The sequence below is a fragment of the Nyctereutes procyonoides genome, unplaced genomic scaffold, assembly GCF_905146905.1.
Source record: "Nyctereutes procyonoides isolate TBG_1078 unplaced genomic scaffold, NYPRO_anot_genome, whole genome shotgun sequence".
Classification (NCBI taxonomy): Eukaryota; Metazoa; Chordata; class Mammalia; order Carnivora; family Canidae; genus Nyctereutes; species Nyctereutes procyonoides.
In genome coordinates, this window is record NW_026575051.1 from 24,808,318 (window position 1) to 24,835,654 (window position 27,337).

Consider the following 27,337-nt stretch of genomic DNA (forward strand, 5'->3'; position numbering starts at 1 on the left):
CAGAAACCAATAGTAACCAGAGAAATGGAACTGTGGACATTAGCAGTAACCAAAGAGATAGTACCATGGACTGGCTAAGAGAAGTCCTTCGAAGTGCACCACTAGCAGTTTCCAAAGTGGAACTACAGACTGAACCATCGTACCCCAGTAAATGGGGACTTTGGCCTAAAGCAAGGGCTAGGGACTCAGGTTTTGTTTTGTTTTGTTTTTTTAAAGATTTCATTTATTTATTCATGAGAGACACAGAGAGTGAGGCAGAGACATTGGCAGAGAGATAAGCAGGCTCCATGCAGGGACCCCGATGTGAGACTTGGTCCTGGGACTCCAGGATCATGCCTTGGACCAAAAGGCAAATGCTTAACGCCTGAGCCACCCAGGCGCCCCAGGACTCAGGCTTTAGATCTAACTGTCTGCTAACTCAAGCTGACCTGCTAAGTCCTTGACTGGGACTGTGGACTAACCAAGGGCTAAGGATTGGCTCTCTGTTAGAGCCTCCTGTGAGTCTAGATTGACCCATTAGTTCTGGGCTGGAAAGCCAATTAGATCAGGAGCTCAAAACAAAGAGAATGGAGCTCAAAATCAAGAGGAGCTTAACCACGTCCTTCAGAAACAGTGAGAAAGACCGAGAAGTCACAGGGTTTATGGGTATCAACATTTGTGTTTCTTGTTCCCAAAGCCATCAGAAGTCCCTGGGTCTCACTGCTGCCATCACCCTGTTGAACAAATATCAACCAAATACATTTTAAAGATCTTACTGCCTTTATTCAATGATTGATGAATTGGGCAGCATCCAGTTTAGCAGATAGAAAGGAGCTCCAAGGAACTGTATAAGGACTACAGTTTTTAGTTTGTAGTTTTGGTTTGTGGTTTTTGGTATGTGGTTCATATATTAACAACCAGTGTATTTAGCAATCTGTTTTAAGTTGATAGTTGCTTAAGTTCAAACACATTTTTAAAAACACTAAATTCTCCCATCTCCTTGTTGCATGTTTTTGAAGTCTTATCTTACAACTTTTTATTTTGTGTTTTCCTCAAGTAATTGTTATAGATATAGTGATTTTACTGTTTTTTTTTTAACTTACATATCAACTACCTTTCATGCATTTGCTTTTCCAGTGAGATTTTTTCTAAGTTTCTTCTAGTTATGCCTTTTCTTAAAGAGGTCCCTTTAACATTTCTTGTAAGACTGGTTTATGATGATGAACTCCTTTATCTTTTGTCTGGAAAAGTTTCTATTTTAATTTTGAAACATAACCTTGCCAAATAGCATATTCTTCATTACAGGTTTTATTCTTTTTTTCCTTTTAGCACTTTGAACATATGATGCAACCCCCTTCTGGCCTGCAAAGTTGTTGCTGAAAAATCAGTAGATAGGCTTATGGGGGTTTTCTGATATATAACTAGTTGTTTTTCTCTTGCTGCTTTCAAAATTCTATCTTTAATTTTTGACATTTTAAGAATTTTGTGTCTTAATGTGACACAAAATTCATCCTATTTGGGGCTCTCTATGCTTCCTGGACCTAGATGTTTGTTTCCTTCTCCAGTTTAGAGCAGTTTTCAGCTATTATTTCTTCAAATAAATATTCTCCTTTCTCTTCCATTTTGGACCCCTATATAAATGTTAGTACACTTAATGTCCCAGAGGTCCCTGAAATTATCTTCATTTTTTTAAAAAAATGTTTTATCCTTTTTGCTATTCAGCTTGGTTGATTTCCACTACCCTTTTTAAGGTTGCTGATCTGTTCTGCAACCTGAAATCTTCTGTTAATCTCCTCTACTGTACTTTACATTTCAGCTATTATGGTCTTCAGCTCTGATTTTTTTTCTTTCTTTGTTGAACTTGTCACTGTGTTTATCTATTATTGGTAGAGTGAGCATCTTTATGACCATTATTTTGCACTCTTTATCAGGTAGTAGATTACTTATCTCCCCTTTTTTGTTGTTCTTTTTTAAGGTTTTATCTTGTTCTTTTGTTTGGAACATATTGTTCTGTCTCCTCTCTGTGTTTCAGTGTATTAGGTAGATCAGCTGCATCTGTCATTCTTGAAGGAGTAGCCTTATGTGGAAGGTATCCTTTAGGGCCTATAAGCACAATCACCCCAGTTACCAGAAGCACGTACACCAGGGGTATGCCCTGTGTGGCTGCGTGTACCCTTCTGTTGTAGCTGGGTCATGAGTGCTGCAGGCACGCTGTTGGTTGGGGCAGCTACCTAGAGCGGGAACTCCTTACAGGCTGACACTAGGTGTGATGGGGTGGGAGCCGCTTTGTTGGTGCATCTGTTAGGGTGTGCAGGTTTGCAGGGTAATGCTGGGGCTGGGAAAGCAGTGAGCAACATTGATCAGAGTACCAGAAATGGTGCCCATCAGCATTACCAATCCCAGATAAACCTCATATAGATTCCTTTACTTGTGGTACATGTCCAAAATAGTCAGTAAATCTCCTTCATGTATGCCAGAGTGCTTTTCAGATTGTTGCCTCTGTGCTGGGTTGTGGAGCAAGCGAGTTTGCACACTTTTATATTCCTATAACTGCCTGATTCTCCCAGAGTTAAGTCCCACTGATTTTCAAAGCCCAAACTTATGGGGGCTTGTCTTTACAGTTCTTGTCCTCAGGGCTGGAGTAACCAATGTGGAGCTTAAAGCCCTCACTCCTCAGGGACCTTTGCATTTGTGATCTCTTTCCCACTTGTATGTTGCTGCACCAAGGGTGTCTGTCCTAACCAGACTGTGCCTGTGTCTCCCCTAACCATCTCAGTGTGGCTTTTCCTTATATCTTTAGTTGTGGAAGAACTATTCTGCTATTCATTGGGTTGTTTTCAGAGAGAGAGTTGTTCTATATGTAGTTGTAGTTTTGGTGTGTTTGTGGGATGAGGTGAGCTTAGTATCCTCCTACTCCTCCATCTCAATCCAAGAATCTCTGTGATGACTGTTGAGCATTTACAGTGTGGCTGAGTCCAGATTGAGACGTGCTAAAGTCAGTGGTGTATTGGTAAACCAGCTCTCGGTATAGGTTGGGGGGAGCCTTGATTTATGGCATTTGCTGATTTCCCTTAATGTAAGTTCTCCTGCTGTGGCCAATTTTAAACTACCAAAGTGCTTTAAAACCCTGACTTGTGAAGTGATAATTCACAATCAATTCCCAGAAGCCAATTTGAGTCAGCCCTAGTACATCATTTGTAAGTGTAAAATATATACCTTTCCAAAAATTTAAGTGAAAAAAGAGCATTATAAAATATCAATATTTTTGTATTGATTACATGTTGAAATGACAATAAACAAAATTGAGTGAAATAAGTTGTCAAAATAAATTTCATTTGTTTCTTTTTACCTTTTTAACTGTAGCTAGAAGTTTAAAATTACAGATGTCATTCATTATATTTCTGTTGGAGAATGCTGCTCTAAATAGTTACATAGTACTATAGAGCCCTTGGGACTATTAAGTATTGAGTGATTAAGTTCTATTTCTTTCTTTTTTTTTTATTAAGTTCTATTTCTATATCATCTTTTAATATTTGCTTCTAGCATACAATTGTGTTTGACCTTTTACATTCAGTAGGTCCTCTTACATGTTGACTCATATGTTAGTATATAGATAAGGCTACTTATTTTTCAGTTTTTTTAATTGAAATGATGCATTATTTACAAATATACTTCGCATTAATGTTTTTGAAACTTTTTTCTCATTTTAGGTTTTGGGTTTTTTTAAGAGAGGAAGAAAATTATTTTAGTTTTCCTCAGCATAACCATTAATTATTTTATTTTATTATTTTATATTATTTTATTTTATTTTTTATTTATTTATGATAGAGAGAGAGAGAGAAAGGCAGAGACACAGGCAGAGGGAGAAGCAGGCTCCATGCCAGGAGCCCAACGCGGGACCCAATCCCGGGACTCCAGGATTGTGCCTGGGCCAAAGGCAGGCGCAAAACCGCTGAGTCACCCAGGGATCCCCCTAATTATTTTAAAAGTAAATCTAATTGGCGCTTTCAAGAAACTTAATAATGATATTAAAATAATGAAGTATGTACAAATGTGTGTGGTTTTTTTTTGGTTGTGGGTTTTTTTTTTTACTTTTTGAGAGATTGGTTAACCTTTCTTTTTCCTAGTACAAGAGTTCTCAAGAAATTAGTGACCATATTAAATCTAAAACTGGCAAATGCCTTTTAATGAAGAAATCTTTCAAAATGGACAGTTTAAGAGACAGAAGTAACACTATGTCAAGAAGATTTTATAGCAAAGATAAACCTCAATGACTGCTTACTCCGTGTTCACATAAATCTGAACTGCCTAAAACTCCTATGATTTTCTTAGGTAAGGAGTACTTGTCAATAGATAGTATTCAGTCTGTCCATTACTTTATGAACAGTAACTGCTTTTAAGAGTAGCTCCTCTATTTCATCTCTAGGAACATCTCTTCTGATTTATGAGAACAGTACTTATGTTGCTGCACTTAGCTTTGCTTTTTTGTAGTTGGAAATGCATACATTGTTCTTGGTAAATCTTACAACTGCATTAAGGAAAAATTTGGAAGTTGAGCATTAGCCATGGTGTCAGGAGGATGTAGTTATATTTTTGGCTTTATCATAAAAATCACTGAATATCTAAATGTATTTCTGTGTATATTCTTCCTATAGATTGAAAATAAATGGTCATTTGAAGATTAATTTTGTTCAAGTGTTTCAAAGAAAAATCACTTTAAAGTCAAATAATTTGCCATTGTTAACAAAACCTACTGAAGTTTACTTTTATTAAAATATAAAACATAGTTTTTCTTAAAAAGAAATTTAATACTGTTTATATATTATTTCTTTTTCTTTAATTATTTCATTTGTTTGTGATGTGAGCAATTATATCTATAGAGGTATTTCATTCAGTAGCATTTGATATGGTCACTTATGATTCTTGTAATAAAATGTAGTCTCTCAAATGAGTGGGAAATATCAGAGCGGGTGACAGAACATGAGAGACTCCTAACTCTGGGAAATGAACAAGGGGTAGTGGAAGGGGAGGTGGGTGGGGGGATGGGGTGACTAGGGTGATGGGCACTGAGGGGGGCACTTGACGGGATGAGCACTGTGTGTTATACTAGATGTTGGCAAATTGAACTCCAATAAAAAAACATACGAAAAAAATCCAGTCTCTCTATAGATATAACTGTTCTCCTAGCTTAATTCTATTTCATGATCAGTTTTATAGAATGTTCACTCAGAGCCTTCCCCCCTTTCCTTAATGGAAAGGGGGGAAGTGTTACAGATTCTTAGTCAATTTTAGCTTTAAGCCATTTCAAACTGTTTGGTATTGTTTTCCACCAGTTGACAATGTAGTTCATGTTGGTTTCTGTTTCTAAATGTATATATACATATATATGTATGTATATCCATATATTTATATATGCATAAATATATTTGTGTGTTTGTATGTAAGTTCTTGCATATATGCAAATTTACATGTATTTCTCTCTTCATCCTCTAGTCCTTGAAAAAAACCTTTAAGTGACAGATTTATTTTCTATTTCTATTTTAACAGCTGATATAATACATTTTTTACAAGCACGGTATTTGAAAGCTACTATACTAAATTAATATAAATATTTTTCATCATTTCCATAAAGATCATAGGACATAGAGATTCTGAACTGGTTTGCAATTATATTAGGCACAACACAAGCACAGTTTTAATGGGTAAGCAAATTACAGGATTGAATGTTTAGCAGTACTTTTCTCCAGTCTGCTAAGCAGATTTTATGTATGTGTTCTCACTTCTCCCTTCTTCCCTTTCCTCTTTCTTCTCTTTTCCTTCCTCACCTTAATTCCAAGCTCACTTAGTTGATATTCCTTTAAAGCTTAAATTCTTTAATCCAAATGTTGGTATTAAACTGAACTAAGGAATTTCAGTATTTTAGGTGGCAGTTTAAATAGCTTCTCAAGAATGCTTTTTTTGGTACCTATAATTAATGATTCAAACTTTTATTCAAATATAGTAAGTTAAAAGACAAAGAGAAATGTTCAATATTAGCATTTTTATATTGTGGAAAAAAACATGATAGGAAGAAATATAATATGATTATCAAATTTGAGTGTCATACACCTTCCAGAAAGCCTCACTTCTATTTAGTAGTTGGCTGATTTGTGAGAATATTTCAGGATTTATGAATTGTGGCATAGTACATTTTCCAACTGAGGAGGTTCACATTTTAATCAGATTCTCTAAGGCTTCTCAAAGATCTAAAAAAAAGCTATCAGCATCCTTTTTTCTAATGTGTTTGCATATGTACATGAAGAGATTTAGAGAGCTGATAAGTAAAATAACTAGAACAATATCTGATAGATAGTAGCTTATTGTCACGATCATTATTCACGCTTTTTTCCATCCCTCTCCCTGCAAAAACTAACAGGCAAAAAATAATTGGACTATGTTACAGATTTGGTTCACTGTGGTGATTTGTATGTGCAGGGTTTTCATTGGGGAGGATTCTCAGGATCAGTATCTGTCAGGGAGTGAAGAAGGCAAGATTGGGCAGAAAGAAAAGTTTGTTGTTAGCTGATCTTTCAGGGAACTCAGAAGCCAGAATGACCCCATAGAGTTGTCTCTAGTTGGAGCAAGGGCTCTTGGCCTTTATACCACTGCATCAACCAGTCATTGGATCAGGCTGCTCTCCAGAAAGCAACAGCACCTGGAACAAAATGGCTTTCTTCAAGTGAGGGGACTTCTGCTGTAAGCTATCAGTCGTCAACACTCTGACCCTGGAGAAATGTGTTTGTTCTGAGGAGGAGGGAATGTGAACAGCATACCACTGAGTCTACCATACAGTCTCCAGGGAGTGTGGATGAAACACTAAAAGTTCAAGCCAGAAATCAGGAAAATATTCAGGATTCTTTCCTGGTTTGAGTGTTCTTAAATCTATTTTCTTTCTTCTCCCTGTCTTCCATAACCTAGGATGTCCTATTTTCCATCCTTCTTCCCCCTAAGAGTCCTTCACACTATGCCAAAGTAATCTTTCTAATATAGTTTAATTTCTGGCCATCCTCCAAACACGCTGTCAAGTTTCTGTGCTTCCTTTGCATGTTATTTCCGGTGTCTGGTTTATCCTACCCCTTTCTTTATCTTGATTATTTTTACTCATTTATTACAGTTTGGCTCAATTGAGTCATCCCCTGAAAGCTTTGAGCACTTTTCCTCCCCTTCCCCTGTAACATCCTGTTTGTCTTCTTGTCTGTCCTCCCCTCTGGACTCATTGAGGCTTTATCTTTCCTGAAGGCAGAAATGGTATCTTTCATCTGAATAAAACCAGCCCCTGACCACCATGCCTAGAGTTCATTATAGGAGCTTAGTGAATGTGGGCTGGATGAATGACTCAAATCAGTGCATGGTCTGAAAGCTTGTCTGGAAGGTGTTGGCAGAGGCTGCTCTGTGTTTGCATATATTAGTGTTTGCCTGCATGTGTAGAACTATATATAGCAATGGCAGATTTCTCCATTTGGATTCAAGTTAATGTGATAGATTATTTTCATTCTCTCCTCCAAAAAGTCTTCAGATGTGACTAGAGAAACCTCTCAAGCTTTCTTAATGCCTTGTGGAAACTAAATCAGTAATTTTTTTTTCCTATGGTACTACACTCCCCTCACTGCCCCCTCAAAAAAGAAAGAAAGAAGTGAAAAGCAATTAATTGAAAAGGTTCTAGTAAAAGTGCTCTAAGACTGATTTAAATAAAAGTAAGTTGTTTTGGTGAGGAAGGATTTCTTTTTTCAATAAACATTTACTGAGCACTTGACATATCACTGAGTTTTCAATATGTTCAAATCTGGAAATAGAATGATTAAGAAACTGTGTAAGAGCTTTTAGTCTAGTGGAGCCAAAAGGCATAATTCAGTATATAATAAAGTATGATAAGTGCTTTAATAAAAATACACTTAAAATGCTAGCTGTAAAAAAAGAAAAAAAAAGTGCTAGCTGTAGAATCAGAGGGCTAAGAACTGCTGAGGAAGAGGTGTGATCTCTGGGAATGCTTCCTGTAGGAAGTGATCATTGGATTGTGTTTGAAAGTTGAGTAGGAATTTCCCCAGGAGAGGGAAGCAAGGCTTATGAGGCAAAAGGAACAGCATTCATTCAACATCAACAAAAAACAAGATGATGACTATATTCCAGTTGCTATGTAAGCCACAAGACCTCTGCCTTTATGGAGCTAATATTCTAGTTGGGGAGACAGACCATGAACAAATTAGGTGTGGTGAAAGGAAACTAGACGAGGAAATAGGATAAGACTTAGAGGAGGTGTGTGTTGACAAGGTTGTCAGGGTGTGTTTCCGGGAACTCTAGTCCTGGGAGAAGTATAGAAACACGTTCTGGAGACAAAAGTTTGAGAAACATCACCCTGATAAATCCTGCTGTAAAAGAAACCTAGATAATTCTGGATTGAACTAAACAAAAAAAAAATGCATTAGATGAGAAAACTCTCTGAGTCACTAGGATTTTCAGAGCTAAAATTCCAAATGATACAGTGTGGGAGAACCTGGACCAGAGTGTAAGGAGCCCAGTGGCCAGGCAGGGCAGGGCAGGAAAGAGTCCCAGAGAGGGAGACTTGGGGCCTGATGAACAAGGCCTTTTGAATGATGATGAAGTTTGTTACCCATTTTCGGGTAGGAGCCAGCAGTGTCAGAATTAGATTTGATTTCAGAAAAGTTACTGTGGTGGCAGTTTGAAAGCTGTCTTGAGTGAAGAAAGAAAAAGTCATGAAGCTTTACAGTAAAAAAGAGAGCGATTAGGACCTGAACAATGGGGAAGAAAAAGTATGTTTTTAGAGACATTTGGAGGTAGAATCGATTCAGTCAGATAACTATGTTTATAGAAAATGAAGAATGAGTCAGAAAACTTCTTGGCATGTAATGTTTTAAACGAATGAAAGTATATCTTCAAGAGAGGGAAACTTGCCCCTGATCTGCCAATAAATGAAGGTCACAGCAGAGTTGTAAGGTGGTGGCTGGCTAAGCTATGCTGAGTGTGTGAGAAACAGGAGCAAAGTAATATGTTCAAAAGTGTTCCAGACTCTGCATCTCTGCCACATTTTCTTTCACCTTTGAAATAAAGGACGGTTAGAAATGAAGTGGAAAAATATCAGCCAGTCTGCTTGTGAAAGGTTGAGCTTTTAAGGAAGAAACAAGCTCATTATCACTTTTAAATAAGGCAGAATATGACCTTGAATTAGAGACAGATTAACTGCCTGTCTAATTGGTGAGTGCAGCACACCTAGCTATACAGCACCCCACTTGCTGAAGCCAAGGACAGGCAGGTGGCTCCATTCTGCTGCCAGAGAATCATCTGGACCTTGTTGGCAGGCACTGAAGCTAGAGGCACAGAGGAAGCTGCAGATGGCAGGGAATAGTAGAGAGCATTAGGAAGAGAGAAGGAAGTGTGGTTCAAAGTTATAAAATGTTATCTATATTTCTATCCAGTGGTGTGTGTGTGTGTGTAAATATAGATTTCCCATCTGTATTTTGTGTATCATATATTTGTCAACTAGCTATATTGCCAGTCAGATAAGAAAAATATCAACAATTTGCTCCTCTTCCTCCAACTGCAGGGGTATCTTGGTTAGCTACTTTATTAGCATTCAAAACCAAAACAGTTATTTGTTTTGAGGATAATAAAGTAGTAAATGAAGTGTTATTAATGCTTTAACCAAACTTAGCAAATACAGATGTTTTCTTGTAAAGATGACAAAGTGCACTGTTTAAAAAAAAAAAAAAGAAGAAGAAGATCTAATATTCTTCATTGGTGGACTTCAGTCAGCCAGTAAAAAATAATTAAAAATACAGAGAGCAAAGTTAAAGAACATTAGTTACCAAAATATAGTAGTTTGATATCACTATGCCTCCTAATTTTTTCTTAGCCTTTTGATTACTGATGAACTAGAATGGAACAATAAATGGATTGTTATGCTTGACATTTTATACTTTGGTCTGGAAATATTGGCATTAAAATTTTTTAAAAGTCAAATTACTATTTGAGCAATAGTCTTAAATCTTGTAGAAATTTTTTTCTTTAAATTTTTATTTTCAAATAAGCCTTTTTTGAAATAACCAAACAATTTGAACAATCATATTTTTCTAAAGCAGAGTTAGAAGAACTTCTAACCTAGGCATCAGAATTGACACTTATTTTGGCATATATTAGAGGAAATTGTGGTGTGCTTCTTTCTTCCAGAATGGAATACGAAACACCTTTTGTGAGCTGTAGGTTATACTTTGATGTTTATAGGCCATGTAAAATAGTAAGCTGTGGACTCCCGTTTCATTTAACCTCATCCCTTTGGCTTTCTACATTTTTCTTCTACCTGGTCCTTTCATTTTCCTGTATGTTTCTTTTTGTCTCCTCCTTATATTTTTTCCTCTTGATGAGTTTCCGTCACCTGTTTTATTTCTGACCTTGGCCAGTCTGTGTCTGCTGAACTCCAGCCTTGTGGAGCTTGTGAGCAGAGAGGCCAGTTTAGGAGGATGGAGGTTTGACCTTGAGAATCTATCTGGCAAAACAAACACTGTCAATAAGTACTGTTGCCTAACTACATGTTCATTCTAGCTTCTCTACAGAATTTTATTTTCTTTAAAAAATTTGACTGTCAGGGTGTCTGGGTGGCTCAGTCAGTTGAGCACCTAACTCTTGATTTTGGCTCAGGTCATGATCTCAGGGTCATGGGATCAAGCCCTGTATCAGGCTCTGTGCTCAGTGTAGAATCTGCTTGTCCCTCTCTTTCTCTCTCTCTCTTTTCTCTCCTTCTCTCAAATAAATACAATCTTTAAAAAAAATGTAATGTCTTTTAAATATTCCAACACAAAAAACATATATGTAAACAAGCACATTATGAACTAGCTCCCCATGTGCCTCTCCCTCCCCAAAGCATTTTTTTTAATGATTTTTATTTATTTATTCATGAGAGACACAGAGAGTCAGAGACACAGGCAGAGGGAGAAGCACACTCCCTGTAGGGAGCCTGATGTGGGACTCGATCCCAAGACCCCAGGATCATAACCTCAGCTGAAGGCAGGCACTCAACCACTGAGCCACCCAGGTGCCTCCCAAAAGCATATCTTTAACAAATAAACAAGAACAAAGTTAGGTATATAAGTTCAAAATTGACACATTATAAAATATTGCCACAGCCAATATTTCTTCATTCTTGAAAACATCAAAGAAAAATTTTAGTTTCAAAGAAAAGCACACCACTTTTGGTTTTAAACCCTAAATCTTTCTCGGGTTCACAGTAGTCTGGCTACAAGTCAAGCATATAGGTCCAATGGCCTGGGACATGTGCTCTTCTGTTAAAACTTAGCACTTCTAAAAAAAAAAAAGAAAAAAAGAGATTACTTGAATTATGACTACACACAAAATATAAATTCTAAATGAACCCAACCATTGCTAAGACCCTGAATTTCAAAGAACAAGAATGGCTCAGTAATCACAATCCTCTTGCATGTCAACCATCAGTGCTTAACCATCCCTGTCTAGCCTTAGTGACTTAGCAGTGAGCATTTTCAGCATCTGTCCATTAACACACAAGTGGTCCACCTTCAGAAAAGCAGTCTTTCCAAGGATATGTAAAACATTGTGAGACCATACCTCCTGACCCCTAATTCTTTTCCACGGTCTACCTCAGGCATCTGTCCTTGGATTTTGGTGTTTCTTTGCCAAGTTTCTATTTTTGCTTCTATTTCACAAACTGATTTTGGGTGTATTGCTGATCCCTCAATTCTCTTTCTCTTGATTTTTAGCTTTGTATTTCCTGTCTTGGAGTCATCCAACCCATCAACAAATTATACCAGTACCATCCTCAACATACCTATATACTATCTTAGTATAGCATTTGCTAGTGAGGTTTATATCAGAAAAGTTAGGGAAAACTAGGTGCAGGAAAAGTCCTGAGGTGTACTTCATATATAAATGATACAACATCAGAATCACTTGCTGAATATTTTGAAGTCTGAGGAGGGGGTGTACATCTAAGGTGTTGCTGAACCTTTGAGACACTTTACATGTCCTACTCACAGGCTATTGTGTAAGCATATTGTTTAGTGACTAGTAAGTGGTATTTTTAGTATTCTGCATTTATTTTTCATGATAGTTTGTTACATACTGCATTTTACTGAGATTTTAAACTACTTAGATTTATTTAGGAAATCAGTTGGAGAGGAGAGGGGTTGAGTGACAGGTCGTGAACTACTCTAAAACATCAGGGAATAGGTTTTGGTTGAGCATTTTTGTGTAGAACAGCTGTTTTTCAAAAACAGTTACAGCCAGTAAGTGGGGAATGCAACCACTTCTAACCACTACTCTTATCACCCTGTCCTAAGCCAACATCATTCATTTGCTGGATTCTTGTAATGAACTCCCTGTTTGCATCCCTACTCTAGTCTGTTCCCAGCATAGTAGACAGAATATTAGGTCATGTTACTCCCATGCTAAGAACATTGTAGTAGTTCTGCATTTTACTCAAAGAAAAAAGCCAGACTTCATTTATTGGTCCACAAGATCCTGCTCTTTCTTCCTTTTTTTTTTTCCTCTTCCTTTATCTCTATGATCTCGATTATAATGTTAAATTCAAATACATATGTTTATTAGCTATTGAAGTTTTTGAGTTATGTTTCACATAGTCCTCTTAAGGAAAACAAAATAATAAATTGCATAGGATTTTTAAATTCTTCTCACAGTAAATGGCACTCATTAGATAGACTTCCCTATTTTAAGAGGATATATTTCTTCCTCTCTGAAATGAGGATAATACCTGCCAGTAATACCTAATCTCCTCAAAGTAGTCTTTCTCTTGGATTTTTTTTTCTATTAGTTCATTTATTGTCCCTATATTTCCATTACTTGATTTTCTTCTTCTTTCCCTAGATCCTCTTTGTAGGCCTAAATATGTCTGTCTTTGAATAGCTTTTCCATCTAATGAAAAGCACTCTATTGTCTTTTTCCCCCATTATACCATTACATATGCTCAGAAACTTTCATTTACCTCAAGTATGCTGTAACATTATCAGCAAAATTATTTAAAGATGGATGATGGTTGAATGATTTATTTCTAGATTTGCAAGAAATTTCCAAATAAAACCTCATTCTAGAAAGATAAAGCAAAAGGGAAAAGGAAAATTAAATGATTTTGGTTAAGGAAGACCCTTCTCTGGGAGCAGGAGGTATTGATCTGTGATTAATCTAAATTTAATTTTGATGGAACCTGAAATTTCACAATACCCAAGATTTTCTTACATTCTGTGGCTTATATGTCAGTTTTCCATAGTAACTTTTTACATATGTGTATGTCGCCCAACTAGATATTTTTTATTTTTATTTTTTAATTTGTGTTTATTTTTTGAAAGTAGGCTCCATGCCCAATATGGGGCTTGAATTCATGATCAAGAGTTGCACACTTTACTAATGGAGTTAGCCAGTCACCCCAACATTTTTTAAATGTTTCTTATAAGTATTAACATTATAGCATGTTTCACAAACATATAGATTAGAATATATGTATATAATGTTATGTTTACTTTGCAAGGAACATGTTTAAATATATGTATTTAAGTTCATCTATAAATATATATATATATCAAGAATATGTATATACAGAGAATATGATATTGGATTCATTGTTTTGTTTTTACATTAAAGAGCTTTATTATATACCACACAATTGAGCTTTTTGTTTATTTCTGTGAATTCATTTTCTCCTCAGGTAATTTGTGGTATCATTTAAACTTAACTAGAGTTTGAAGTCTTTTCTTAAAAATTGCAGTTCACAGATAGTCCTTCATGGTATCACTGCTGTTTGCCAATAACCCATTGCAAGTTCATCTCAACACAATTTGAATATCTGTGTAAAGGCTTTGGAGAATATGAGCTTGGAGTATTAGAATTACTTTGAAAACTTTGTGGCTTTCTTCATTTTAAAAAATTTGTAGCCATTTATTTTAAATTGATTTTTCATTCCTATCTAATAATTCAAGAACAATGGACAGGTCAAATAGGCAGGATCCTGGGTGCTGTGATTGACTGGCATTTACATAGGCCTTTCATATAGGATTTAATAAAAAGCCGAAATTGAGAAATGTAATCTATAAGACAATCAGAGAAAAGCTGTTCTTTTAAGCACATTCTTGTCAGGATTGTACGATGCTCACTCTGTAACTGTAATAATTTTGTGTATCTGTCAAAAGATGTAAGCTATATTCAATAATGAGGATAGCAGGAATTTGAGGCTTCACGTACATTTCTTGTCGCAGGAAGGTCAGCCGTTTGAAAAGGGATAGAAATGAACATTTCCCTAGAATTCTGTTTCCCTTCATTTTAGGCTATCTCTTAATTCCAGCATTTTACTGTGTTTGATAAGCAGGCCAAATATACATTTTATTTATTTGGTAGGTGGGGGGTGATGAAACTTTACAAATTTCAGCTGGCATTGCACTTGGCTGATAAGAACAGAAGTTTGTACCGCTCTGAAGAGATTACATGAAGTAGAATTGGAAAGCAAATTGTATTTACAAAAGATAGGATGATGTTCCTAATAGGTGTCCAGAATAGACTATTCACTCTCATATTCTGCTGAGCTTTACTAGAAATAACTTTATTTCAAAAAAAGAACAAATCTGATTAAAGGTAAAAGCATTCCCTCTCCAAAGATACTCGTCCAAAGGGCTTACATTAAATTTTCCTGATGGGTACACAGCTGTACTTTAGGCTGTATCTGTATAAATTGGTAATATGGAAAGTAAAAATAATCAAAATAGTATACTTGATTGCTTTATGCACCAGTCATTTAGATTACTAGATTTATATCTATAATTTTGGAAGAGATGTTGCAATATGATGTTCTGACAATAACTGTCAAAGTCATAATACTGGGATCTATTTTCATCTTGTTGTCAAGGTAAAGTTATTGAAATTCATAGTTGGTAGGTCAGAAAGATCACTTACTATCTCTTATCATCTGTGGTTTAATACTGACCTAAACAGCTACTGTATAATGTCAAAATTATCACACAGTGTCCAGGCTGCAGAAGTACAGCATGTTCCATGATTTAGTGTACTTCCTGTCTAGAATAAAGATTATGCAAAGGCCAACAACCATGAGCTACAGTGGTTTAGAGAAACTCAGTTTCTAATTTTGCTTTCTCTTTTTCCCATTCATTTTAGATTTTGGATTTAGTAAAAGGGACACATTACCAAGTAGCCTGTCAGAAGTACTTCGAGATGATACATAATGTAAGTACATTTTTAAACTTTATGGCCTAATTCTTTGTTTTTTTGTTACTCTGTGTTTCTTTCAGGGATTTTGGTTGCAGCAATAGAAAATACTCCAGCTATTTTCACCAGAAAGGGATTTATTACATGGTATTAGGTACCTTATAAAATTTATAGAAGGGCCAGCGAGTTAAACTAGGATGCTACCAAACCAGAAACATTATAACTAGGAGAAGCTACACAATGAGAAAACCTTACTTTACTATAGCTGCCACCCACCACTTCACATCTAGAGATGAGACCAAGGGTCAGTAAACTTTTTCGGGAAAGTGCCAGATTGTAAAAATTTTAGACTTTATTTGTCCATATGGTCTCTGTCAAAACTGCTCTTCTCTGCTTTTGTAGCCAAAAGCAGCCATAGATATATAAAATGAGCAAGCATGGCTGTGTTCCAGTAGAACTTTATTTACAAAGACAGATAGTGGGCCAGATTTAGGCCTTAATTAGCCAACTCTTGGAATAGATCTAGATTACTTGCCCCAGGTGCCTAGAAAAACCAGAGGCTTTTGCTTTCTTCCTTGTAGAAAATCTGATTGTTTTACTTGTGGCCACCACCTCTATGTTACTCTTACTTCTCAAATCTCATATTTACTGCAGAACCTGTTACATGTAGGACCACTAATTGCAAGGGAATCAGGGAAATGTCTGGTTTTTATCTTGTGAGCCTCTTTCAGCATGCTTCTGTAGTACAGCCATACCGTGAAGATACAATGATTCGGTTCTAGACCATAACAATAACATGAGTGGAATGCATTTTTTGGTTCCCCAGGGCATGTAACAGTCACATTTCCATTACACTGTAGTCTGTTAGGTGTGCAGTAGCATATGTCTAGCAAATGTACGTACCTTAATTTAAAAATACTTTATTGCTCATCTGAGCTTTCAGGAAGTCAGTCTTTTTGTTGGTGGAGGGTCCTCCCTCCATGTTGATGGCTGTGGACTGATCAGGGTAGGGTGGTGATTGCTGAAGGTTGGGGAAGCCACACCAGTTTTTAAAAATAAGATGTTTGCCACATCGACTGACTCTTTCATGCATGATTTCTCTATAGCATGCAATGATGTTTGACAGTATTTTGCCCATGGTAGAAGTTCTTTCAAAATTGGAGTCAGGGGATCCCTGGGTGGCGCAGCGGTTTGGCGCCTGCCTTTGGCCCAGGGCGCGATCCTGGAGACCCAGGATCGAATCCCACGTCGGGCTCCCGGTGCATGGAGCCTGCTTCTCCATCTGCCTGTGTCTCTGCCTCTCTCTCTCTCTCTGTCTCTCTGTGACTATTGTAAATAAATAAAAATTAAAAAAAAAATTGGAGTCAGCCCTCTCAAACCCTACTGCTCCTTCCTCAACTAAGTTCTAAATTCTTTGTTGTCATTTCAACAATCTTCACAGTGTCTTCACCAAGAGTATATTCCATCTCAAGCTGCTCTCTCTGCTTGTCCATAAGAAGCAGCTCCTCATTTGTTCAAGTTTTATCATGAACTTGTAGCAACTCAGGCACATCTCAGGCTCCATTTTTTTTTTTTTTTTAAGATTTTATTTATTTACTCATGAGAGAGGCAGAGAGAAAGGCAGAGACATAGGCAGAGGGAGAAGCAGGCTCCCTGCGGGTCCTGGGATCACACCCTGAGCCCAAGGCAGATGCTCAACCACTGAGCCACCCAGGTGCCCCCAGGGTCCACTTCTAATTCTAGTTCTGTTGTTATTTCTACATCTGCATTTACTTCCTCCACTGAAGTCCTTAACCCCTTAGGTTATCTTCTCCCAACCGCCCAACCTGTTAATGTTGGTACTTTTACCTCTTCTCACAAATCACGGGTGTTCTTAGTGGGATCTAGGATGGTGAATCCTTTCCAGAAGGTTTCTAATTTACTTTGCACAGATCCATCAGAAGAATCACCGTGTATGGCAGCTATAGCATTACAGAAAGTATTTCTTAAATAGTAAAACCTGAAAGTCAAAATGACTCCTTGATCTGTGGGCTGCAGAATGGATGTTGTGTTAGCAGACATGAAAATAATATTAATCTTGTTGTACATCTCCATCAGAGCTCTTGGGTGGCCAGGTACCTTGTCAGTGAGCAGTTTATATATATATAATTAGATATTGTTCGTTTTGTTTTATTTTTAAATAATCTGTGCCCAACAGGGGCTTGAACTCATGACCCCTAGGTCAAGAGTTGCATGCTCTACCAACCGAGCCAGCAAGGTTCCCCCAGTGAGCAGTAATATTTTGAAAGGAATTTTTTTTTTCCTGAGTTATAGGTGTCAATAGTGGGCTTAGAACATTCAGTCAAAAAAAAAAAAAAAAAGAACATTCAGTCAACCATGTTGTAAATATACGTGCTGTCATCCAAGCTTTGTTCCATTTACAGAGGATAAGCAAAGTAGATTTAGCATAATTCTCAAGGATTATTCCAAGGATTTTCAAAATGGTCAGCATTGGCTTCAACATAAAGCTACCCGCTGCATTAGCCCCTAAAAGAAGTCAGCCTGTCCTTGAAAGCTTTGAAGGCAGGCATTGACTTTTCCTTTCTAGCTGTGAAAGTCCTAGGTGGCATCTTCTTCCACAATAAGGCTCTTTCATCCACACTGAAAATTTGTTGTTTAGTGTAGCACCTTTAGGAATTCTCTAGGCTAGATCTTCTGGATAACTTGCTGCAGCTTCTACATCATTCACCTGCTACTTCATCTTTCATTTCCAATGTTATGTATACAGCTTCTTTCCTCAAACCTCATGAAACAACCTATGTTAGCTTCAAACTATTCTTCTGTAGCTTCCTTACCTGTCTCAGCCTTCATAGAATTGAAGAGTTAGGGCTTTGTTCTGGATTAGCTTTGGCTTAAGGGAGTATTGTAGCTGGTGTGATCTTTTGTCGAGACCAGGAAAACTTCCTCATATCAGCGGCAATCAGGCTGTTTTGCTTTTTTATTCATGTGTTCACTGGCACAGCAGTTTTCATTTCCTTCAGGAACTTTTCCTTTGCATTCACAACTTGAGTGTTTGGCAAAAGAGGCCTAGCTTTTGGCCTCTCTCAGCTTTCAACATGCCTTCCTCCCTAAGCTTGATCATTTCTAGCTTTGATTTAAAGTGACAGATGTGCAGCTCTTCCTTTCACTTGAACACTTAGAGGCTGTTCTGGGGTTAATTGGCCTAATTTCAGTATTCTTGTAGCTCAGGGAATAGGGAGACCAGAGGAAAGGGAGAAAGATGGGGGAATGGCCAGTCATTGGAGGAGTTAGAGCACGTACAACATTGGTTATCAATTAAGTTTGGCATCTTGTATGGGCATGGTTTCCAGCACAATTACAATAGTAACATCAAAGGTCTCCATAAGAAAAAATAATAATAAAGTTTGAAATATTGTGAGAATTACCAGAATGTGACACAGAGACATGAAGTGAGCAAATACTATTAGAAAAATGGTGCCTATAGACTTCTTCAACTGCAGGGATGCCACAAACCTCCAATTTGTAAAAAGTATCTGGGAAATGCAATAAAACAAGGTATGCCTGTATAAGTCCTACTAGTAGCTTCTGAAAGGTGTAGAGCAAGGGTCACAAACTCAGAGGCCTACAGAGGTCAGGGCAGCTAACCCAAAAAAGTACAGGTGGCTGAGATTAATACGAGAGTATGGAAGGAATTATGGTATGCTAATGAAATCACATTCGTTAGGTGCATTTACATTGACAGAACATGTCTGCAGGTGCAATTCAGCCCCTCTACCCCCTTGTTTGTAACCATTGGTCCTGATCATGGCTTCCTAACCTAGGACAGACATCTAAGAATAGACATGAAAGTCCATGCACTTCTTGAAACATTTTTATCTGCAAATATATCTGTGCTTTTTTTTTTTTTTTTTGGAGTCTGTTACTAGGTTGCCAAGGGATCCATCCATGACCCTCCCCAAAAAAGATGTTCAGCTACCATTCTGTGCTGTTTTAGAATCATTTTTATCTTTTCTAGTTTTCATGAAATAATTTTTCTAATTTGGTTATATATTAGTGGTATTTCTTACATTATAAAATATTTCATAGGAAAAATATACCCTATAATATTACCAGTAATTAATATAGTATTGTCAGCTAACATCTGTAGAACCCTTCACACATACCTAGCACACCACTAAGTACTTTGGCCACATTAGGTTGTTTGTTTTTTTTTTCGTTTTGTTTTTTGGGTTTTGTTTTGTTTTTAAGATTTATTTATTTATTTGTGAGAGACACAAACAGAGAGAGAGGCAGAGATACAGGCAGAGGGAGAAGCTGGCTCCTCGCAGGGTATCAATCCTGGATCCTGGGATCACGACCCGAGCCGAAGGCAAGCGCCCAACCACTGGGCCACCCAGGCATCCCCACATTAGCTCTTTTGATCCACACTATAATGCTACAACTTTTTTTTTTTTTAAAGAATAAAGTTTAGAGAAGCTGAACAACCTGTGTAAGGTCATACTGCTTATAAGGGATGGACTTGTATTTGAACCAGACTGCCAAGTAACTCATTAAAGCTTACGAGCCTAACCATGACTGTGGACTTACAGAATCTGATATTGTATTTGTAATAATGACTGTTGAGGTCACTAGCATTTTCCTGTCTACATTCATGATCCAACCACCATACTGTATGTTAAAAAAAAATCCAAAGCCACATACTTTATGTTAAAAAAAATCCAATTCTGTATGATTTGCCCGAAGTACCACAGCTGGCAAATGGGAGATCTGGAGCTAGAACCCCCGGTCTGCTGTGGGTCTCATCTTCTTTCTATTACACCTAACTGTTGAAAATATTACCATTATTTAAAAACCTAAAAATTGTTTTCACAAAATCTAAAGGACTAAATAAACATCAATAAAATAGGAGACAAGCACAAATTCTCAGTTTTATGAGTATAGAAATCTCACCAGATAAGCCCTATTCGTTTGGTTTTTTGTTTATTGTTTTTTTAAGATTTTATTTATTTATTCATGAGAGACACAGAGAGAGAGAGAGAGAGGCAGAGACATAGGCAGAGGGGGAAGCAGGCCCCATGCAGGGAGCCCGCCATGGGACTTGATCCCGGGTTTCCAGGATCACACCCTGGGCTGAAGGCAGCAGCGCTAAACCGCTGAGCCACCTGGGCTGCCCTCGTTTGGTATTTTTAGCACCAGTTTTGCATGACTTTTTTCCTTAAAGACCATATTCCTTAATTTGCCTGCATAGCTTGAGAGATTTAATTTCATATGTGTTCTTAATTATTTGTGGACCCTTTAAATTAGAGACCTCAGAACTTCCACAGACTGAGGTCTATTATTCAACTTCTTTCCTTGGTTTTAAATAAGTTGTGAAAATTAGATTTAAATATTGAGTTTGGGCAGCCCCAGTAGCGCAGTGGTTTGGTGCCGCCTGCAGCCCAGGGCGTGATCCTGGAGACCCGGGATTGAGTCCCACGTCAGGCTCCCTGCGTGGAGCCTGCTTCTCCCTCTGTCTGTGTCTCTGCCTCTCTCTCTGTCTCTCTCTCTGTGTTGCTCATGAATAAATAAATAAAATCTTGAAAAAAAAACCTTTATTAAATAAATAAATAAATAAATAAATAAATAAATAAATAAATAAATATTGAGTTTGTGACATAATCACCAAAAGCAAGAAAAATTTTTTTAGTTCTCAGATCCGCTTTTGTAGTATCTCATTCTTATAGGAGTATTACTACTATGGCCAATTTTAAAACTTATCTTAGATGAATGAAGATATTGAAAATACATTTGTCTAAATCCTCCCACATATAACTTAAGCCACATAAAAATCAATGGAATAAAAAGGCTGTTTGAATTCACTAGATATCTCATTATAGATTTTTAGTTGTGAACATCTATTAGTATTTCTCATTTAATTTCAAAATAAGATCCATTTTTATTGTCAGTTTTCTTCCATCCTGCCTGCCCCTGTTAATAATTTTTTTAAAGCTATGTTTATTTTCCTGAGGACTCTGTGATCAAACTCATTTTGATGAAAGTTTTGAAAATGAACTGGTTAATTGATACCATTTACAGCAGCACTATGATAGTTCCATATGGCTTTTTTGGTAATACCAGCTGCCTCATTATAAGCTGTCATTGCAAAACCTCTTGATTAAAGCCCAAACATCCCATAGGTAAAACAGTATTGCTTCCATTCCTTCAAAATCTACTTTTGCTGTGGCAGAAATATGGACCTATGTTTCTGTGAAGGTCATTGTGTGCAAAACATGTTGATTCCAAGCAAACGTTTGAGATTTAGTTAGATGTCAAAATCTGGCCTGCTTGAAATCCGTTTTCTTCTCTTCAGTGTTTTTAGGGAGCAATGTTTTATATTGTAGTGTATTTTTTTTCTTGTGGTTTACTCCCTGTGTAAATGAAACTAGGCCTTGTGTAGATTAATCTCTGAATTTTAATTGAAAATCCTTTCTTTAGAAATACATCTCCTTAGGCACTGGGTCATTTTTGATACTTATTTTCTAAATAGCTGAGCATAATTTTTTTCTTACCATATAAATCTTTACAGAGATCTTGCTAAATTCTATCACATTTTCCTGCAATCTTGAACAGGATATACCAAATACAATTCAGCTTTTTTATAATACTCAGGGTCATTACTATGGGTATCACTTAGGCTGCTGGGCTAGAAACCATGATTGTGTCTTACTTGAATCACTACAGTAGCTTCCTAACTCATTTCCCAGTGTCTACAACATGTGTACCATTCCAGTTATTTCCTCTCCACATAGCTGCTAGAATTATCTTTAAAACAGGAATATGATTACTTCAACAAAGTGTTTTAAAGAAAGACAACAAAAACAAACCTTTATTTAAAGGGTTTCCCAGTTGCTCTAAAGTTGAAATCCAAAATCTGCAATGTAGCCTTATAAAGGCCTCTCCACTTCATTTCCTTCTCCTGGACTCCCAGCTACACTGGTCTTATTTCATCTTCTTTATAGTACTTCGGGACTTGTAAGCTAATACAGCAGCATGAAAATGCATCACAGAATTTCCATCTCTCAATAGTGAACAGTGTACAAAACTAATAAAAAAAATCATCAACCACAAAGGAAAATATCACCAATACCAACCAATTAAGAAAAACAGCAAGGAAAGAAACAAAAAATTCTCAGTGTTTCCATATCTAGAATGTTCCTATCTTTAAAAAAAAAAAGATTTTATTTATTTATTCATGAGAGAGAGAGGGGGGCAGAGAGACACAGGCAGAGGGAGAAGCAGGCTCCATGCAGGGAGCCCAATGTGGGACTCAATCCCAGGTCTCCAGGATCAGGCCCAGGGCTGAAGGCGGCACTAAACCGCTGAGCCACCTGGGCTGCCCAGGTTCCTATCTTTTTTAAAAATAAAGAGTAAAGGAAATAGCTGCTGACTTTTAAGCAGAAATTAGTGAAAGTAGGGGATTTCAATGGGGATAACTTGTATTCTCTATTCTTTCTTCTAATTTGATTTTGAAGTAAAATCTGTTTTCATTCTGTTAGGGTTTTGGGGGGCAGTGCAGGGAGGAGCCTAAACCAAAGTTAATTTTTCTGAACAAGATGAAAGATAACTAAATGGCAGCTTCCTTCAGCCAGAAATAAAAGAGAAAGAAAACATTCCAAAGACAAAGAACCTCTCTTAAAAGAAAATACAATGCAGTATACAGAAGGAAACTCTTCCTAATTTTCATGCTACCAAGCAATTTAATTAGATCATAAGTTCAGTAAAATGAGTTTATTAGCAAAATGAGTTAAGAAAGTATAATTGCAGACCTAAGATAGCAGCTGGAAAAGCCAAACATCACATAAAAACATGATACATGCCCTGATTTCAAGGCTGCTGTCACTGTTTTATTTGGTTAATAAGAGCATTAATTAAAATGGAATAAAAATATGTACATTTTTTAAACAATATAATATAAGGTAAAACATTTTAAAAGTCTTTAATTCATCTTTTGATGTAGGGCAAGGTCTCTTATTTGAGTAGAGTCTCAGGATTAGAATTTAACCTTTTTTTAATTAATTAATTTAAGATTTTGTTTATTTATTCATGAGAGGCAGAGGAAGAAGCAGGCTGCCTGCAGGGAGCCCTATGTGGGGACTTGATGCCGGAGACCCCCAGATCACACCCTGAGCAAAAAGCAGATGCGTAACCACTGAACCACTCCAGTGTCTCTCAACTTGTTTTTTAAATAAACTCTACTGACAATACACCATCACCAATTTCCAGTTCAGGCTTCTTTAAAGTGGGAGAGGAAGCTAATGACACATAGAAAACAATATACTCTTTGTCCCTTTCCTTTGGGGAATTCACCTTTTTTTTTTTTTTTTTTAAAGTGACTTGCCTTTCTTGAGTCTTTGCAAAGCAATTATTTCAGAGTTCATAGAACCAACAACTCTCTTTTTACACTCCTATTTCCTTGGTTTTCCCCGTGGCAGCCTTATGACATAACAGATATTACTATTATTACCTCCATTTCATTGACCAAGAAACTGAGGCTTAGAAAGATGATCATATTTCATTTTGTCCAAGTTGAAGTCTAATAATTCATTTCAATCCAGAGAGTCCTCTTCTGTGATGGTAGATGTACTGAGAATTTTGACAAGTTGAAACAAGGTGTAGAAAATCCCCAATGTATAATTATACCACAAAGTGGTAGATTCTTTTTACATGAAATAATACCACTGTGTTTTTTATAATCTTTATAGCCAAGTTTAACTCTAGAAATAATATTATGATATGACTGTAAGTTTATTTGACTTTGCATAAAACCTCCTAAAACAGATTTCAGAGCAACTAAATAAATGACCTAGTCAGATGTCCTTTAAGTCAGACAAAACCAGTAACTAGTTCTATGATTTTGCATAAACCATGTAATCTCCTTAGGCTTTGTTTTCCTAGTTTGTACATGTAGGAGGTTCAACTTAAAGGATCTTCAAGGTCTTTCCAATCTCTAATGTTCTTTATTTATAAAACATAAAGCCTTCTGATTGAAATGTGTTACACAATAAACTTTTCATGAAACATTTTGTAAAATGCAAACTTTATATTGGATCTCCCACTTTTTAATGAATTGGGTGAAAAATCTAATATAATAAAGTTCACAAATGACTCTATTGTTAATAAAAATTATAGATTTATCACAAAACATTCAGGAAACATTTTAAAATTAAGCAGCAAAGTAGCAGATAAAAATGTGTTCTTAGTGATCTGAGTAATAACTCTTAAAATGAACTACTCTGTATGCTATCAACCTGCTATACACTGAAGTTATTATCAACAATTGACTAAAGAAAATCAGAATCCTAGAGTATTCAGGTAGGTATTACCAGAAAACACCTTGTTTGTTTATTGGTTCCCTTGTTAAGAGAGTTAATTCTGAGCCATGACAGCAATTCTTTTAAACCCCTGCTAACCCGTTTTAATCTACCATAAGATTATACATTGCTTTAGTCACGTCACCTGCCCTCTTAAGGATTTTTAGTGACTCCCTGATGCCTACAAAATTAGGTCTAAACTACTTAACTCTGGTTTTCAAGGCTCTCTGAGGTCTGGTCCCAGCCTGTCTTTCCAACTTCATTTCCTGTTATTCCCTTTTATATGCCTTTTCCACTAGGCCATGTGATCTACTTGCTTTACAGGAGAATTCCTTCTTTGCTCATGTGGTTCTGCTGCTTATATTAACCTTGACCTCATTATCCCAGCTTTGCACTCCCTCTATCTTCCCAAATTCAACTCATATAGCACTTCCCTTACAAAGCCTTCCTTGATCAACCCAACCAGAATTTCTCTCTCATGTGGAGCTAATAAGCCTTTATCTATGACCCTTACCACTTTACTCTTCAAAATATTTTATTTATTTATTTGACAGAGACAGAGCACAAGCAGTGGGGGTGCCAGGGAGAGGGAGAAGTATCAGGGACCAGTAATAAAATATTATCTGTTTATATCCACTCCCTATGGTTCTGGAATGTTTAAGAATTACACCCTCCTTTTTTTTTTTTTTTTTTGACAAGTGTTTATTGACAGACAATATGGCAGGTATTATGCTTAGCCCTTTGAGATGTTGAGTAGAGGTAGAGATGAAGTAGAGCTGGATAGGGAATTGGAACTTGGTGCAGAGGTTCAGGCTGGAAATACAAATGTAAGAGACATTCACGTTTAGGTAGTAGGTGAAGCACTTTCTGAAGGAAATCCTAAGTAGTGGATTGAGAGTTATGACCGGGAACTACCTGGATCCATGTTCCAGGCACTAAATAGTTTTTTAGCCAGGTCTAGAATAGTTTATGAAGCACCTTTATTTATACCTTTGCTATATACTAATATGATAATACATTTGCTTTCTTACATAGGTGGATGATTGTGGCTTTTCTTTGAACCATCCTAATCAATTCTTTTTTGAGAGCCAACGGATTCTAAATGGTAGTAAAGACATCAGGAAGGAATCCATCCAACCAGAAACTCCTCAACCCAAACCAAGTGTCCAGAAAACCAAGGATGCATCATCTGCTCTGGCCTATCTAAATTCCTCTCTGGAAATGGATATGGAAGGACTAGAGGATTACTTCAGTGAATGATTCTTGGGCCCCTAGGAACCTTTTTTGTCACTAGCTTTCATTTCTTTCAAGATTTTGCCTCTTTCTTTTTTAACCTCTGTCTATTCCCTCTACCCCTCCCCAATTCATCCGCTGAAAAGCAGGCTTATAGGTAAAAACAAAGACCGACACTGTATTTTGCTTTGACAGAAGGGAAAAGGAAAATTTCTCTTGAAATCTAATACTTGTTTTTGGAGATAAAACAGCTTTCTAGACTGGTTACCCTCCCCTAGAGACAATAGAACTAAAAACAATTTATTTTGACCCTTTTCACTATTTTTTGCCCAGTCCTTTTTTGGACCATTTTTGTTAATAAATAAAATGTGTATTAGTGTGTCTGTAATTGTAGGAGTCCTATGTTGAGAGGAGGTGTCCAAGATGGTGGCATAGGAAGACCCTGAATTCTCCTCTTACCCAGGACACACCCAGTCTACACCTACACATACAGAAGTTCTTCCTGAAGAACAGAAGGCTGATTATAGCTTCTGCACAATGTATAAAGGGGCCACGCAGAGGAGTGTAGAAGAGTTGAAGACACAGGAATGATGGGAACTCCACTCCCAGTGCTACAAACTGCACTAAGAAGGGAGAGCACTGAAGACCTGGGGTGCAGGTTCACCCATCCTGGGGCACAATAACAACAAAAAATGACTTTAGACTATAAGTGAAGGCAATACATCATTAGCCCTAGAGCATCTGCCAAGCAGTATGGGAACTGCTGGAAATTGTCTCCAGAATCAGAGGTGCTGGTGAACAGCATTGTTTGATTCCCCTCTATCTTGATAGTGTAGACAGCAGCAGCATCCTGGCACTCCAGCCAACCTGTTGCCTCAGTGAGCCTTGGGCCTCTAGCATACCCCAGCTCCAGCCATCCCACCAAAGCTGCCCCAGTGTGGTATATATCAGGACATCCCTGGGCTGTGCCCACTATATGTCAACTAACTTGCCAAGGTGGCCCAGGTGCAAAGCATGCCAGGTCACCCCTAGTCAGGGCTGGCTTCAGCTTCACCCGTCCCACCAGGATAGCCCCAATATGGATAAAGCCCTACCCCACACCTGCCCTAGGTCTAGCCATCCTGCTAAGGTGGCACCAGTCTAGAGCACCCCAGTACTCCCTGGCTATACTTACTCCACCTCCAGCTATCTGGGCCAGGGCAGCCCTGACACAAAGTGCTTCAGGACCCCAGGCCTGCACCACTCCAGCTCTAGCCAGCCAACCAAAGCCATAAACATGTAGTCTATACATGGCCACTACACAAGGCCACTCCTTCAAGACTCAAGATGGGTGGTAGTTCACCTAATTCATAGCAATGGAAAAAGCCAAACAAAATGAGACAGAGGAATATGCTCCAAAAAGAAAAACACACAAAATCAGAAAAAGAACTAAATGGAGATAAGCATTTTACCTGGTAAGAGTTAGTTCTGATCTAAGATAGTGATATAGTATGATCCTTAAATCATCTCCTCCATGGACACACCAA

General features: G+C 37.3%; 1 protein-coding gene across 2 annotated transcripts in view; it reads left to right on the plus strand.

Annotated features, from left to right (window-relative positions):
* PRIM2 (DNA primase subunit 2) overlaps positions 1-26,193 on the plus strand; it is a 302,886-nt gene extending 276,693 nt beyond the window's left edge. For both annotated transcript variants that reach the window (XM_055330207.1, XM_055330208.1), the window contains 2 exons: positions 15,178-15,246; positions 25,614-26,193. In XM_055330207.1, coding sequence (XP_055186182.1) covers positions 15,178-15,246; positions 25,614-25,838 — 294 coding nt within the window. In that variant the 3' untranslated portion in view covers positions 25,839-26,193. The remainder of the gene's footprint in view (positions 1-15,177; positions 15,247-25,613) is intronic.
* Positions 26,194-27,337: the final 1,144 nt, after the last annotated feature.